At 35.9% G+C, this 17915-nt stretch overlaps 1 protein-coding gene across 2 annotated transcripts in view; it reads left to right on the top strand.

Moving 5' to 3' along the window:
• Positions 1 to 17915, top strand: part of MMP16 (matrix metallopeptidase 16) — a 196017-nt gene that overhangs the window by 152517 nt on the left and 25585 nt on the right. For both annotated transcript variants that reach the window (XM_068672226.1, XM_068672225.1), the window contains one exon: positions 11010 to 11148. In XM_068672226.1, the coding sequence (XP_068528327.1) occupies positions 11010 to 11148 (139 nt within the window). The remainder of the gene's footprint in view (positions 1 to 11009; positions 11149 to 17915) is intronic.

Below are 17915 nucleotides of genomic sequence, written 5' to 3'. Positions count from 1 at the left end.
CAATATTGAGCATTTCAGAATTGTCCTACTGTGGAAACTAGAAGAATTATACCTTTTCTAATGTAGGAGGCTACAGTAAGGAGTACTCCAATTTTGTCCAATTCACTGCAAAACAAATGAACGTCTCTTCTTAACACTATTAAAAATAATGTAGATACCATGTAAAGGTATTATAAATTAATTATAATGAACAAATGTTTGTTCCATTTAGGACTTTCTGAGAATTTAATACAGATCACCGTTTTAGAAAATAACACTGAGTTTTAAAACTTTTTAACTTTTTTTTTTTTTTTTTTTTTTCTGTTGACATCCACTGAGATATAATTATTACTTAATTCTTTGGTGTGAAAAAGTCCTTAACTTCCTCAAATCTGATCCTAAACATTGAAGTGTTTTGAATGTTAGAAAATTTAAGTAAGGAGCAATATTCTTGCCATTTCTTAAACAAGTTTTCCCAGGGGCTGCCAGGCCCAGTGGTGTTGTACAGTGGGGCCGTTGGAGCTGACTGGTACTGTCTGGAATTGGCCATGCCTGACATGGGGCAACTCCAGCCTCTCCTCACAGAGGCCCCGCTGCCAGCACCTCGGCACCGACACACAGTAAAAAATAGCTAGAATATACTTCAGAGAAAATGTAAAAGGAAGTTTATATAGAAAACAAGAAATTGAAAGGTAAAATAAAGGAGGAAAAAGTACACATCTTGGGTTTACCATTGTCCAACACTAGAAGTAGGAAAAACGGGTTGCAGCTGATAGCATTTTATTGAAATTGCTATAAAAGGTCAGGAGAGTTTTCAGAGGGCTTACTGACATTGGCTAATCAGCCATACTTTAAAATTTGATGGTATTTTTGCTCCAGCTTCTGTCGTAACTTCTCTTATTACGCTCCGTCTTCCTGGTGCATAAGACAATAGCAGACTTTGGATGAACAAGAGTACACATTACAATTTTTTTTAATTTAGTATCCGTGAAAGAGATGTATACAGCATATTATAAACTGGGGGGGGGAGGGGGAGAATTATTTCTTTTTTAAATAGCAGTTAATCAGTCCAGCTGAGGATAAACAATTAAAGCCATGTGCAATGTAGTACTTACTATAAACAGCAAATGGGTAAGTCTACCAGTATCTTACTCCTACTCACAGGTAGCTACTTTACTCCTGGACTTGGTTGGCATAAACATACTGTTAAGAAAAAGAGTTCATTGTAACAATGGCTTTATTTTGTGTGAAGGATGGTTTAAATCTAGTGAGTTGGTCTCATCTCCAGCAAAACGTTCAGGATCTCGCCATAGGAGAGGCTGAAGTGTTTCTGAGCAGTGTTAAATGGTCTGAGTTCACACAGTGGTTTCTCAAACCACATTGTTACCCCATTATAACCATGCTGTTATCTCAAACTCATTAGGAAAGATGAATTGTTTCTACCAGTTCAAATAAATCACCGTCAATGCATTATACATTCATGTGTTAAAGAATGGATAATGGTCCTTGGTAGTTTTAAAAGAGTATGTTTTGTTCTTAAAGTGAATTAGCTTAATAATAAGCTGAGATAAAATATTCAGTCTGCGTATAGAATAACCTGTTTAGTTAATTGTTTCCTAAAACCAGCTAGATTGTTAGTATCCATTTAATGTCTGATTCCAGTCTCACTAGAGCCAATTATTTTCTTCTGTGTAATTAAGTAGGAACTGAAGTGCAGCTATATCTAAATCTATACATCTCCTCAAAAATATTATGTAAAAAAATAATAAAATAAAATAATAATAATTTAAACACTCATAGCTGAATTGTGCTAATATTTTTTTCTATTTTTATATCCCCTAAATTAAATTTTTCTTCTGCTCCATTAAAATTATTTTGCGGAATGTTACTCAAAATCTTTTTTTTTTTTTCTATTACATATACATTTACTATTATGTATTCCTATCCTTTAAGTTAAGTGCTATAAGTTCTAAATTTGTAATGTTGAAAATAGATGTTATGAAAAACACAACCAAATGACTAGGAGTGAAGCCTATGAACCCACATGCTAAGACTCAGTGGCAGAGACAGTATTGACTCCTAGACCCAGATCCCAGACATCGGGGTCCCCTGATGAAATTCAGATGATATTTAGATGAAGTAGATGCGAAAAAGTGCCTTTTGAGATTAGATCAAGATTTTCAAAGGGATAGTTCTGATATATCTTTACTTGGATACAATATATATAGAACATATTAAGGTGTGTAATATGAAGCTTTCATTCTCACAGTCATTTGAAAGATAGTTTCTAAAGGTTTTGTTCTCTGGTATCTTTCTCTGTACATAACTGGAACTCTTCTTTCTCTGTAGAAGAATTATTTAAATTTACTAAACATCATAGTTTATTATTTACCACGTGCTCTTTTTGCAACTCTCAGATAGGAAAGAAATTGCAATAGTCATTTGTCTGAATTTTTCAGTTTGCCTCTCAAACTTTGCATAGCTTCTGGGTATTTTCAATCTTCCATTGAAAAAGGCCTGCTTTTTCATATGGTGAGATTAAAGGAGAAGGCATGACCCAGTCTGAAACTTTTATGTGTTTTGTCAATAGTATTAGCCTACAATATTAATTGGAAATCAGTATTTAGTTAACATCAATTTAGGGCAGATGTTTAGGGCACATTTATTTGCCTTTTCATGGGAAATTAAATAGGCCAAGCAGTGATCCCTGTGGAATATAGCCATGGTAAAACTTCTTTCTCTAACAGCTGTAGATACTCAGTTTTTCAGTTTTGCATCTCATTCTATCTTTTGATGGTGGAATACCTGTAGCAACACTGTATATATACTTTAACATTAAGTCAGAGTATTATTGACTAGTAGAAATTCATACAGTACTTTCTATATAATGTAAAGGTATTTCACAGAGTTCTAGAGATTCCAAATATTTCTTTTATATTTGTAGTCAAAATATCATAATTTACAGCTGTAAACATTTTCATCTATCCCACCATCTGCCTTAAATCTTTTTTTTCCTTGTGCACCCAGAGTGACTTTTAAGATTCCTTTTAAAACCATCACAAGACCTAATTTCTGCTTAAAGGCAACTTAATCTTCATTGCTAAGTATGTACGAAATATACCATTCAAAAAGTTTCCAATTTTTCTTCTATTTAACTCTGTACTTTTTAAAAAATGTGTATCACCTTGGACAGTTTTTCCGTTTGTGGTGGTTTCACCTTGATAGTTAGCTAAACTCCACCACAACTGCTCTGTCACTCCCCTTCATCAAAGGAAGAAGGGATAGGAGAAATTATGAAGGAAAAAAAAGTCTCATGGAAAAGGCTCATGGGTTGTGATAAGGATAATTTAATTAAAGGTAGAAGTTGTCGGGGGGAGGGTAATTAGGGGAGGAGGGAGAACAAGCAAAGGCCACACCAGAAGCAAAGAGAGAAAAAATGTGTTATTCTCTACTTCACATCAGCTAGAGATGCTCAGCCACATCTTGGGAAATGAGGCCTCAATACATGTAGTGGTTGTTTGGGATGACATGTTTTCATAACAGTCTCCCTTCATAAGAGCATAAGAGAAGTCTTTTCCGTTACCCAGCTTTTATTGTTCAGCGTTACACCACATGTCATGGAACATCCTTTTAGTCAGTTTAGTCTGGCTGCTCTGATGATGTTCCCTCCCCACCTCTTGCCCACCTCCAGCCTGCTGGCTCTTTTGGGAGCCAGGGAGAGGGAAGAGATGGAGGAAGTCTTGATGCTGTGCTGGTATTGCTCAGCAATAGGCAAAAAAATGGTGTGCTGTTCTAGCACAAGAAAAGTGCATCTAGAAAGTGCTGTTCTAGCTACAATTGCAGAGCACAGCCTTATATGGGTCACTGCAGGGAAAGTTAACTCCATCCCAGACAGACCCTGGTGTTTTTTATTAGGTGTATTTTAGATCTCTGAGTCAGGGTTGGGGTGCTGCATGTCTCAAGAATTCTAGGTGGGATTCATCAAGTATAAAATAAAGGGCAGAGCTTTAGAGATTTTGCAGCACATTAATGTTTTACTGTTGGTGATGGTTGTTGGTTCAGAGATGAGGGAGAAAGTGAGGTTCTGAGAAACAAAAAATCTCCACTAATTTTGCACTAAAATCCCTACAAGTTTTTGTTGTTGTGGTGGTGGTGGTGGTGTTGTTCATTAGCTGGTTAGTTAGTTTGTTTTGTCTGTTTTTATGGATGAATCGAAATATCTGGAGATTGCTTTTAATTCTCATATCAGTTCTGTCACTTAAGGATCATGAAGAATGTTTAGGGTGAGAATAAATACCAGGGAATGGGATTGAAACTCTCCTTCATTGATGTACAGATTTAAACATTCATTAAAAAAAAGAAAAAAAAAGCATAAATGTTAACCAGCATCAAATAGAATGTTTTTGAGAATTCGTAGAATCAAACATGAAGAACACAATTTCCTACAGTCATCACTGAAAAGCAAAAGTTTATTTAGTGTAAGAGTATTATATATTATGCATTATGAGACAGATTTTTTTTACTATAATAGTCTTCCATTCAAGACTGTCCACAAAGAAATACTTTTATGCAGAAGGTACTTGCTATTATCATACACACAGTACTACATTTCAGTCCCTTCATCTAATCACTAAGCTACATATGTACTGGGAAAATTACCTAGAGTGTTTACTGAGAGCAGAATGATTTATGTACAATCTTTATTCAGTTTATTTTCTCTAAAAGGCTTTGTTGTCTTTTTTTTTTTTTTTTTCCTCAAAAGTGTCCCATATTCTAAATAAAACAAATTCTGTAACAGTCAATCTGAGTGACTGTTCCTGCTTTTCATTCTACCAGTTCTCTTTATCCATAATAGTGTTTCTGAAGTAGCTTGTAATCTCCTTGCTCAATATCCATTTTATGATTCTTAGATATATTACTCTCTTTTCAATTCCATGTTGTTTGTTTGTTTGTTGGTTACAGTTCTGCTTTTTGAACTGGGAATGATTGTCCAAATTTAACTTAGTATGTCTATGGTTATAATATTAAATGATCCTTTTGTTATTATATGGTTATAATATTAAATGATCCTGGGATCTTGATTATTCAAGATCCCAGCTGCAAGTGAATGATCCATGTATTTGGAGCTATTGGGTAACTACAGATACTTACAAAAAAAAAAGCATTTGCTAGCCAGCAAGGAAAGGCACTAAAAGCTTTGTACTCAATCCATGTGTTTTTTAGGCTTGGAATTGCAATGCATGTGACAAGTCATATGTTCAACCTGTCTGCAGGAGTTAATGTGTTTTGGGGAAATAAAGTAATTAGAAGTATATTAAACCAATATAGTGGGAAAGACAAACAGTTTTTCAATGCACTATATTTCTCAAAAGAGACAAAATTGTATTTATTCAATATAAGCAAATATGCTGAGATGTGTTTTGTCAGAGAAATTGTTTCAGGCTATTTACTTTGAGTGTAAAGGAGCTTTCTTAGAGTGAGTGCACTTTCTCCAAGACTATTCTTCTTTCCAATTTCAATAATAGCTAACTGCATTCAAAATACATTTTCATTACTTGTATCTGTTTATCAAAATTCAGATGATAAAATTGCTAGTAAATATAACTTTGTTTAAGAAAAAATAAGTAAATTTAGTCATACATGCTGAAATGATCCATTATTTCTATAAACAGAGCCTATCTGATACCTCAGCAAGATCCTTGGCATGCTCTGCATCCACATGTTAGAATTAGTCAGCTTGTTTTCCAGAGTTTGAACTCTGGCAGTGTAAAATCATTGGGTCTGTTATGTTCATATGAAAATCAGCCAGGAAAATTAAATTTACATAAGCATATTATTCTATCAATGTCCACCAACACCTATTTTGCCCATTCTTATATGTGATCCAGACTACCAGTTCTGTTTTCACACATTTCCAGATATTTGCTCAATCTTGTCAGTCTGCCTATCTCTAAAAATACATCTATTAGCAAATAATGTGCCTGCTTTATTTCTATTTACATAGGAACATAAAAATGCTAAGATTATTCCCTTCCAAAATTTTAATTCTGTTTTCCCAGTTTGGGACTACACTGTGAAAACCTGAAGGGTCTTTACTGATGAACAATACCCCATTGTTCCTTCTTATTATGATGACATGTAAATCAACTGAAAACATCCCAGAAAAATAATGAAATCATTGGATGTATGAACTTCTCAGAGCACTTGATTGAGACAAAAAGCCTTTTTAATATTTTTAAGTAACTACTGTAGTTCATGAACACCATAATGAAAATAATAATAACAAATCATGTAATAGCTACTTGAACAGAAAGGTTAATTTAATTTAAAAAGAAAAAAAAAAAGTGAACAAATAGTTCTAGAATTTTGGTACAGTACCTGCTAGCAGGTATCTCTCTTCTCACTCAGTACTTAGAAGACTGTAAACTGTAATACAATTTACTGACAACAGAAAAAGGAATTCAGGAACTTCAGTGGGTCAGAATCTCTTGTAATGCTGGTACTGCTCCATTGAACTCCCTGAAGTCAGTTAATTTGTGCCAATGCTCATCAGAAAACTGATCTTGGTATGCTCAAAATTATGTTTCAGGACACAATATTTAAACACTAAAGGTAATGGAATAGGAAGATCTTATTTCAGGAATTTCTTTTTCCTAAACTTTGGTCAGACTTATAGAAAGGTTTCCTGAAAACAAACAGAAAGATTGTAGAATGGATTTGGTCTACAAGGTAATTTTAACAAGGATCTTGGATTAGATTTTGCAGTCAAAGTGCAGCTATTGTTGGTGATACAGAAAAGGAAAGAAGGCAAATGAAGGCAGAACAGCGAGCAGCTGTGAATTTGCTAATTGCTTATGGCTTTTCACACTGCATGTTGTTAAATTGTCATATATTTATTTCAGCAGATAGCTGTGGATGCTGTAAATTTGCATGTGTTTAGGAAGGAATTCTTAGCGGTGAAGTGCTAATACCAAAATTATAAAATTTTGTTTGGGAACCTCCTGAACTGGGAGAGAGAAGCATCATCACCTCTCTCAGAGGTGTTATTAGAGAGGTTTCATAGAGTGTTTCCTGTGTTTTTATTGTTGTCTGTTAATTTCCTAGTGATTTGGGGTACAGGATACAGGCCCAGGCAAACCCTGATAGTAACATATATCAGAAAGAGAAGTTCACTGCAGCTTGTTACTTGTTTGTAATTTTTTAAACTTCAGTAACTGATTTCTGAGATAATACCTGGCTTTTGAGAGCTTTGTAGGAATTTGGAGAAGACAAGAACTATTTGACCTATTGAGACTTCCTGTTAAATCATTTTTCCCCAAGTCACTGCTAGATTGATGATGTCTTAAAAATATGATGTGAAAATGCATTTCAAGTGTTAATTACCATTTCAATGAAAAAGTACTTCCAAATCATCTGTTTTGATGACATTTCCCCTAATTTTATTTTTTCAAAGCCCTTTTGTCTTATCTTCATGACCAAATAACAGAGGTTGACATCTGTTCCAGCATTGAGAACACTTAAATTTAGGCCTCCCTAAACGTTTTTATCTTTAAGCTGCATTCCCTCACTTTTGCCTCTACTGGAATTTGGTCAATTTATCCTAAAAAAAAAAAAAAAAAAAAGTTTTGCTGACCTTCCTAAAACATTTTAATACAACTAACAATTAGAAATAAAAAAAAAAAAAAAGAAAGAAAATTGTAAATAGGAGTATAATGAGACAAAACTAGTGTAAAGAATACAGGGATGCTGTTCGTGTCTGTAGGAAGAAAATTCGTGTGGCTAAAGCACACCTAGAGTTGAAGCTGGCTGTGTCTGTGAGAGAAAATAAAAAGGGTTTTTTTAGATATGTGAATGGAAAAAGGAGAACTAAAGAATACATAGGGCCGCTCCTTGACAGGGAAGGTCTTCTCACAGACGATGACAGGCAAAGCAGAGACGCTTAACGCCTTCTTTGCCTCTGTCTTCAATGCCGATGATGGGCTTCGGGACCCAGGGTGCCCCGAGCTGGAGGACCGGGACGGTGGGGATGACAAACTCCCAACCGACCCTGAACGTGTGCAGGATCTGCTACTCCTCCTGGATCCCTACAAGTCCATGGGTCCGGATGGGATTCATCCCCGGGTGCTGAAGGAGCTGGCGGACGTCATCGCGGAACCTCTCTCAATTATTTTTCAACGATCCTGGGAGTCTGGAGAGGTCCCGGTAGACTGGAAGCTGGCAAATGTTGTGCCGATTTTCAAGAAGGGTCAGAAAGAAGACCCTAGCAATTACAGGCCTGTCAGTCTCACATCAGTGCCTGGTAAAATCATGGAGAAGATGGTTCTCGAACGTATTGAGGCGCACCTGGGGGACAATGCAGTCATTGGTCCCAGCCAGCATGGGTTTGTGAAGGGTAGGTCCTGCCTAACTAACCTGATTTCCTTTTATGATAAGATCACCCGTATGGTGGACCAAGGGAAACCAGCTGATGTGATTTTTTTGGACTTCAGCAAGGCTTTTGACACGGTTTCCCATAGGATCCTACTGGATAAAATGTCCAGCATACAGCTAAATAAAAACATCATACGATGGGTGAGCAATTGGCTAACGGGCAGGGCCCAAAGGGTTATGGTGAATGGGGCTGCATCAGGCTGGCGGGCGGTCACCAGTGGGGTCCCTCAAGGCTCCATTTTAGGGCCGGTACTTTTCAATATTTTTATAAACGATCTGGATGTAGGAATAGAAGGCATTTTGAGCAAGTTTGCTGATGACACCAAACTTGGAGGAGTTGTGGACTCGAATGAGGGTGGAAAGGCCTTGCAGAGGGATCTGGATAGGTTGGAGAGCTGGGCGATCACCAACTGCATGAAGTTCAATAAGAGCAAGTGCCGGGTCCTGCACCTGGGACGGGGAAACCCTGGCTGCACGTACAGACTGGGCGATGAGACGCTGGAGAGCAGCCTAGAAGAGAGGGATCTGGGGGTCGTGGTAGACAACAATTTGAATATGAGCAAGCAGTGTGCCCTGGCAGCCAGGAGGGCCAACCGTGTCCTGGGGTGCATCAAGCACGGCATCGCTAGTAGGTTGAGGGAGGTGATTGTCCCGCTCTACTCTGCGCTGGTGCGGCCTCACCTCGAGTACTGTGTGCAGTTCTGGGCACCACAGTATAAAAAGGACATGAAACTGTTGGCGAGTGTCCAGAGGAGGGCTACGAAGATGGTGAAAGGCCTGGAGGGGAAGACGTACGAGGAACGGCTGAGGGCACTGGGCCTGTTCAGCCTGGAGAAGAGGAGGCTGAGGGGAGACCTCATCGCAGTCTACAACTTCCTCGTAAGGGGGTGTCGAGAGGCAGGAGACCTTTTCTCCATTAACACCAGCGACAGGACCCGCGGGAACGGAGTTAAGCTGAGGCAGGGGAAGTTTAGGCTTGACATAAGGAGGGGGTTCTTCACAGAGAGAGTGGTTGCACACTGGAACAGGCTCCCCAGGGAAGTGGTCACTGCACCGAGCCTGACTGAATTTAAGAAGAGATTGGACTGTGCACTTAGTCACATGGTCTGAACTTTTGGGTAGACCTGTGCGGTGTCAAGAGTTGGACTTGATGATCCTTAAGGGTCCCTTCCAACTCAGGATATTCTATGATTCTATGATTCTATGATTCTATGACTATAAGATATAATAGAGTTTTATTACTAGTGAAATAGCTAGATGTGGGGGATATTATTTTCAGAGTTGCAACTCAGTGGCAATCAATGTTATATTTTTCAAATTGTATAAGCTATTCAAACATTTTTTAAAGTTATCCTCAGAAATTTGGAACTGAAAACAACTCTTTCAATCCAAGACTCATTTATGCACATGACTAAGATGTATTTTTGTGTATGTGTTGAGCAGTTTTGTATTTCTATAGTTAATACTTTCAGTGATGATTTATAAATTGATGCGTCATTGTAAAGATGAACAATTAAATAGAGTTGTGATCTCAGGTTAGGAAAAATGATGAATGCAGTTCATCATAAGCCTGCTCCTGTAAAATACTAATCTTCTCTCTAAGCTGTGCCAGTTCCCACAAGAGCACAGATTTCTTTTGCTTTGCAAGTTGATCTGTACAGAAAGAAGGCTGAACTGCCATGTAAAACAACTGTGACAGATATCTGACAGGATAGCACTTTGTCATTTAAAGGGGATTGTTTTGTTTTATATAACATTAATATTGTAAGACTGTGAAAATGTATCTAAAAAGTGAAATATCCTATTAGAGTTCCTTTGCCAACTGGAACTGTTTCTGTTGTACCTCTTCAACTCTTACAATAATGCTGTCTTTATCAAAACCCACCTAATGTGTCATGTACTCATTTCTCAACTTCAATATTCCTCATTCCTCAACAATGTACCTTCCATATGATTCTCACTTAAAGCAATAGCATATCTTAACAGGGAGAAGTTATTTTAAGTGTCAACAACATACGAGAGATTTACCAGGATACTGGATTTAAAACCTATAATTGTCTGTATTATTAATTTTTGCGCATGTAAAGACTGCAAATCTTCACTACAGTAAAGTTGCCATCAAATTGTAGTTCTTATGGGGCTGTTGTAGTAAAGTTACACTACTGTAATGTTAATCTACCAACCTTTCACTCTTAGGAGTCACTGCAGAAAAATGACTTGCAGAATTAGTTGATCACGTGTACATACAGCTCAGTCTATAAGCACTTGTAGTCAGCCTGCAAATTTTAAGTCTGGTCCCTTACCAGAATGATGTTGAGAAGGTTACATCATCTTGTACAGTACTCTGTACATTCTGACAAAGGTTATCTGCACCACACACAGAGTTCACATGGGAAGCTTATTCTAGCCTTAGGGAACAACTAGTTCTGACACATTGGTAATGTGGGGAGGTGACACATATGCAAATACAGATATAATTATGCAAACAGCCAAGGTTCTGCTCTAAAAATGCGAGGATAGGCTGTTCAGTATTTCCAGAACAACAACTGATATATACAAATGCCTGAAAGCACAGTAAGAGGTGTATATTTGGTTTCCAGGATCAGTGGTTTTGGAGAGTCAGAAACAACAGGGTGATGGATGGATACCCCATGCAGATTACCTATTTCTGGAGAGGACTGCCTCCCAGCATTGATGCAGTTTATGAAAACAGTGACGGGAATTTTGTCTTCTTTAAAGGTAAGAAAAGCCAGACTTTGTGTAATACTTTTGACTGTGATGCTTTTTTTGGAACATACTTAATTATTTGTACTAATGGTTTGTAAATCGTGTTAGAAATTTGTAGCTAACTAAAGCTACATATGAGTTATGTTTTGTCATCCTGTCTACTGCAGCTTTAATTTATGCTTACCCTTCAGAGTATCAGATCATTTACTCTGATATATTCAGTAAAAGTTTAGAAGCATAAATACAAGGCATTGCAATGCAGTGATCTACGATGAAATATTTTTTTGGAAAATCTGGATCAGAAGCAAGAATAAACACAGTTGCCTATGTTTTCATATTGTTCTCCTTGCTCTTCTTTCTTGTTACAAATGATATTTGCACATATATATTTAAATGGCATCTGATCTACATATATGTTAATGTATTGCACTGTACTTATTTCATATAAGACCTCTGATATTAGGAATTTCAGGTGGGAAATGAATTCATAACAAATATATTTTTCACAGATGTATCAAGTATTTTTGTAGAAGTATAAACTCCAGAAAATGTTGTATGGATTGAATTATTTCTAATACATGTAATTCTTTTCAGTTTCATTCCCAGTGTCAGTGGTTCTTTAAATCTAATTTAGATTTAAATCTAATTTAGATTTAATGAGCAAAATTGACAAATTTGTATTGTCCTATATGATAAATAAATACCCATATAGCAATTCAAGAGTGAAAAACATCTAAAATATGTTTTATAATATAATATTTTAGGAAAATAAATAAGAAATTTCATAGGTATTTGTAAAACTTCAGCTTTTATTTGTGTTGTGAGTGATTCACTTGTTAACTTATCACAAAAAGGTAGAAATAATGTTTTTCAAATTGTTATATCATAAATTAGTCCTTTTTTTTAGAAGCAGAAACATTAACAGGGAGATAGAAGTAATATTTCATTCACTATGGAAATGTTATCACCTTTAAAATGTTAAAAGGAAAATGCCTAATAACATGCAGAAATACTACATAATAGTACAATGAAGATGAACTTTACGTTCTACTAATAGCCAAACTATTTTTTGTGTGTGTGTGAATTGTAAAGTAAATTACATTCCATGTAGTATTTTCTATTTGTATGACTTCAAAAGAATATATACTTTTATTTATTTGCCATAAAATAAACTTAACGTCATAAACTGGGAAGTCAGTAAGATTAGGAATCATGATCAAAGTATCACCAAATCTGCATTCCTCTATTTGTTTTTCATGTCTGCTGGTCATACAAGGATAGAGGGATTATTCTGTGCATTCTTCTTTGCTCATCATTGTTACACAGAGCAAAGGAAACATTCTGTGGACATCAGACCTCTTCCTTGATAATTCTGGGATCCCCACTGCCTGACCTTCAGGCAGAAATGATCAAGCTAGCCTTACCTTTCGTTTCCTTTCCTTCCTGACCTAAAAATATTTTATTATTTAAATCTTTATCCAGTGCTGACTGACTCCTGTTAGGCCCTGGAGGAATGGGTTGATTCAACAATCTGTATGTTACAGACAACAAAACAACAGGAGGGGCTAAGAGGATTTTGTTAATGTTTTTGCATGTGAAATGAAATAATCTAGATTAATTAAAGCAAATAGAAGCAACACGATAGTGTTTCTATAAGTCAGAAAACTGTTCTTTTCCATCTTCCTTATCCCCAGTGTATGCTCTTTGAGTTCAGACCAGATGATTTTGTGCCTTATAGATGACATCATACACTTGGATTTTGCTATAGATATTTTTCCACTTGCTTTTCATTCAAAAGTCCTTTATTTGTTGTTGTAGCGTTTTGTTTTGTTTTTCAGTAACATCTGTATTGTTCCGTTGTTTGCCAAAGTCAAAAATACTTCTATTTTCTTTTTTGACTTTTTTTTTCTGAATTTTTGCTTCTCTGTCATGAAGAATAAGCTCTTCATGATTTCCAATATCTACCTGATGGTGTTTGTCCACCAGTGTAATTCCTGTTTTCCTGCTGCCACAGAATCAATAGATTCATCTGAGTATTTTCTATGCATGTCCTTGAAAATTCCTGTTTACCAAGGATCTCAGATGATTTGTGAAACATGATAGCAGAAGTCTGTAGGTAGCAATCCTCATCTCATTTCTTCCATTCCCTTACAAAATTTCTTCATGGGAAAATAGTATATTCCTCCCAAGGTTGTTAGCAATAGACAAGCTGATTGTTGCTGAGATGATGAGCAAACAGAACATGTTACCTAGGTAGAATGCTTTACCAATGGAAAAAAAAATGGTGAAACCAAGTAAGTTCTAGGAGGAGCTCTAAATCTGAAGTTTGTAATACAGATGTGTTCACAAAGCACAGATCTAAGCCAACATTTATGTCCATTATTCAGAGGAAAAAAAATAAATCAATGGAGTGAATGCCATCACCAAGCTTGGACTGGGTGAACATCACAGTGTGCTCAGAAAACACTCTCCAGATCACCTCACTTCTCACTTTAAGACTGATCCGTTCTTCACCACAGGAAAGTGTCGTGATCAAGTGACAACAGCATTGACTTGCAGGTTTTTAAATAAAGCTTCCAATACTTCTTCTCAAGTTATCAGTAACATCCAATGTCTTCCAATAAATGATAGGCTATTCAATCTCAGCCATGTTCTGGAGAAACATGTCAGTGTGTAAATATCCTCCCTTCAGAATCCTTTCTGAAGGCACACCTTACATCTCTATTGGTCTCTTTCACTCACTTTGGAGTCTTTGTTCCTATGGTAAAACAGGGTCTGGACATTTTCCATGACTGAACAGTTTTCCACTTCTGCTTTCTTTTTTGTGGAGCAATACATCCACTGTCTGGGGTCAGAGGAGGGAGAATTAATACAATTTATTCATCTGTGACTACTAGTGAGTAATTGCAACTTTGTTTTTGCTTGCATGCCTAAACTGTCATAGGTTCAGGACAAAAATTATTCAATCTTAGGCCAATAACACTTCCAAGATACACTCAGTGTAGACCTTGTGAAACATCCAGGATAGGAACATTCTGTTGATCTCTTTAGGAATCCACAAATCTCATTTACTTTCAATAATCTATGCTCTATTTCCTTCTTATGAGGACACTCGGGTTGTCTGGAGATGAGAGGGCGTGACCTTATTATATGAGAAGGCGTGAGAAGGAGATGAGAAGAATGACCTTACTGTTCTCTATGACTTCTTGAGGAAAGGAAACAGACAGGGAGGTGCTGGTCCCTTTTTCCTGGTAACTGATAACAAGATATGCAAAAATGGTGCGAAGCTGGTCCAGGGGAAGTTCAGACTAGATGTAAGAAAAAATTTCTTTACCATGACAGAGATCAAACACTGAAACAAGCTTCCTAGAGAGGTGGTTGATGCTCCATGTCTGTCAATGTTCAAGAGATATTTGGACAATGACCTCAATAATATACTTTAACTTTTGTTAGCTCTGAAGAAGTCAGGCAGTTGGACTAGATGGTCTCTGAAGGTCCCTTCCAACTGAACTATTCAATTCAATTCAATTTGATTTGATTTGATTTGATTCAATTCTATCCTATTGGATTCAATTGAATTTGATTTGATTTGTTTAAATCTTTACCTTCTGAGACACCAAACATTGTTTGAAATAGTCGATTTAAATGATAAAGTAAGTTTAGATCTTCATTACTTTTTTCTTTTTTTTAATTAGTATTATATTTTTCCTATTTATGTGTAAACAGTTGTATTCTCATTAATAGGCTTCTGTTTTACACTAGTAGAAATATAAAATAGTACAGGTATTTTAAATGTATGTATATATATATATATATTTAAATGGGAGCCATATTGTAAAATATTAGCCATATACAAATAATCTGGGATGGCAACTGAGGGTGGAATATTTATTTATGATCCTTTGAAACATCTGTATAGCTTAATTTTTTACTGTGAGAAATGTAGTTATTCCTTATGTGTGCTATTTAAAATCTTTCAGTATGTTTATACCTGTTCAACATTAATCTTCTGAGAATATTGGTGGAGCATTTGACACCACACATAATATGTTAGATATACATCAAAAATATAGCTAAATCAAGTTCAAGGCTGTTGGATCAAGGGTCTTCTTCAGTTTTGAAATTTCCTTGGTTTTGATTTTTTATCTTTACAAATTTAACTAGTTTCATATACTTCTTTTTTTCATTGATATTTATTTATAAAAGGAAAAATAATTGCAAAAATTCAGTGACATGCTTGTAGTGCAAAGCTATAAAGTGATACTTGCTCATTTTTTGTAGCTTAAGATAACTGGCCCACATCCTTGTGACTTGTAATGCTTATAAAGTACTTAACTATCTGGTGGACAGTGGCTTATAAAAAGCAGCTGTTTACATTCTTGTTAGTATTCAAGGCTGGTGTCTATGTTGAATGATAATAAGAAGATGGCTCCAGAACTATACTTTTTATTATTTATTATTATTATTTTATTTTAAATGAGGAAATGTGAATAGTAAAATTTATTCTCCATACCTGTGGGAATTTATGTAGTGCTAAAAGTGAAATTGTCAGGCCATCTGTGCTATTGAATGTTATGGTAAACCAAATGTAGCAATAGAAAGGCTGCTGTAAAACACAGTGCCACCATCATAACTTTCAACTGCACTTATCCCACTGCTTGGCAATATTATTTTGAAAAATAGATTTACTATAGCATTGGATAATGGAGCAGAGAAGTGCCAGAGACGAGATGTGGGGAAAAAAAGAGAATGAGATAAAAGGAAGCAAAAATAGTAACTTGGGGATACTAGTGAGAAGATGCTTGATCCTGGCTTGCAAGACCAAAGTTAGGAACAAGAGTAACTGGAGAAAAAACCCTCCGGAATTAGATATTCAAATTCTAACTGATTTCAGACAGAAACCAGTTCAGAATAGAAGTCCTAAAAGTTTTTATAATCTTGGCTCATCATAGCACATGTGGTGATTATATGCTATATCCTGCACAGGTCTTGCAGGATATTATAAGTACATAGACCATGAACAAACATGAATTGGTTGCTGACAACCCTGGAGCACAACCATTCAGCATTCTGATGCTAAAAAGGAATGGTTATGGTTTCTAAAATCTGCATAATTGTTTGCAGTTGTCAGTCTGGAGACTATCTGGAGTTAAATATTTGGTATTTTAAGAGATGTATTGCAGTAGAGATAGCCTTTATTTCCAGCAATTTTTTAAGAATGTCAAAGATAGATACTTAGAAACTTCAAGTAATTGCAGTCACAGTTCATCTTTCTCAATTATTTTCCTATGGTGATGATATTTAACAAAGCATTACTGAAAAAATGTAAGACATTTTGACTTTTTTGTCACTTGCTTCATTCTCAGCTTGTGACCTTAACATTCTGCTTGTTGGTATATTGGATCTTACATTAGGGAATAAATGCAGAGAGATGAAACATTCTGAAGGCTGGCCAGACTTCATGAAACATGTGGTGCTTTATTAAACTCTGTGAGAATAACAAACCTACCAAACAGACCTTGAAAAACAAGTCTGTTAAATAAATACAGTGCTAATTTCTGTCTGGGACATACAGTAGGACTCCGATCAAGCATTATTTATGTATAAGAAGGTTGAAACTATAATTATTTTAGTCTTGTTATGTATTCTTTATTTCCATTGTAATCACAGTTCATGAGGTGTATTGACTATTTAATTGTGGAAGTGGAATATGAACCCAATGAAAGCTTACTGACATGCGGGTTCATTTTTAGTACATTTTACGATACATAAATATAATTTAGAAGTAAAAGAGTTAATTTTCTTTATAGTCATGCCTCTTTTGCACTGATTTTCAGCTTTAACTCCTAATACTAAATTTGAACTTTTCTGAATTTCTCTGATCAAGTCACCCGCTTTCTTCCAGCTGAGGGACAGATGCTAAATAGGAAAAAAAAAATAAAAAAATTAAAATGGGCAGTCAGGTGGAACATTTAGGTTTCTTATATACAAACATTCCCACTAACAATCAACAGAGTTGTAGCAGACTAAATATATCTTCCAATGTTAAACTCTATAATACATAATAGTTAGTGTTAGAATAGTTAGAATCAATAGACGTTTTGCCCACGTATGTTAAAGCTCTCAATGCCCTACTGTCTCCATTTTTGGAAGTGTTATTTTATATAGTTAAATTTACCTTTTGTCTATTTACCCCAAAGCAATTCGCTTTCTGTCAGAAATTTTGTGAAGAAGGATTTAATTTCTCACTTATGTCACGTTTTTCCTTTCTTTACCTGCTTATACTTCTGTATATATGAACATGTAACAGATATGTTACCTTGCTCAGTACTGCTATCCACTAAGGTGTGCGCTCAACCACTGTTTTGTTTTGCTGTGGCTTGATCTTGTTAATAGCTGAATTTGACTTGTTGGGTATGGCTGGTAATGATCAATTCCTAACAACTGACTTTACTTTTATTCCTTGTGAGGCACAAGAAAAGGTAATGGCATTACATACATCACAGCATATGCCTCTCAATGCTGTGCAACAGCTGTCATTTTGAATGATCTTCTGAAACAGAAATGAGCTGGCTCCGTATCATTTACTGGATGCCATCTGTTGTTCACACCATAAGTACCAACTACTGAGGTCCAAAATACATGGCTTCTCTTACTGTTGCATTTGAAACTGCCATTATCATCTGAAGTCTTCTGTGTCTGGTCATCTGAATTGGCAGAAGGATAAACCACATGGAAGGAGAGACAATGAAAGATTAGAGATGCTCACCCTCATCATC

This window comes from Anas acuta, chromosome 2 (genome assembly GCF_963932015.1).
Source record: "Anas acuta chromosome 2, bAnaAcu1.1, whole genome shotgun sequence".
NCBI classification, from domain to species: domain Eukaryota; kingdom Metazoa; phylum Chordata; class Aves; order Anseriformes; family Anatidae; genus Anas; species Anas acuta.
This window is presented reverse-complemented; position numbering and strand designations above follow the sequence as displayed.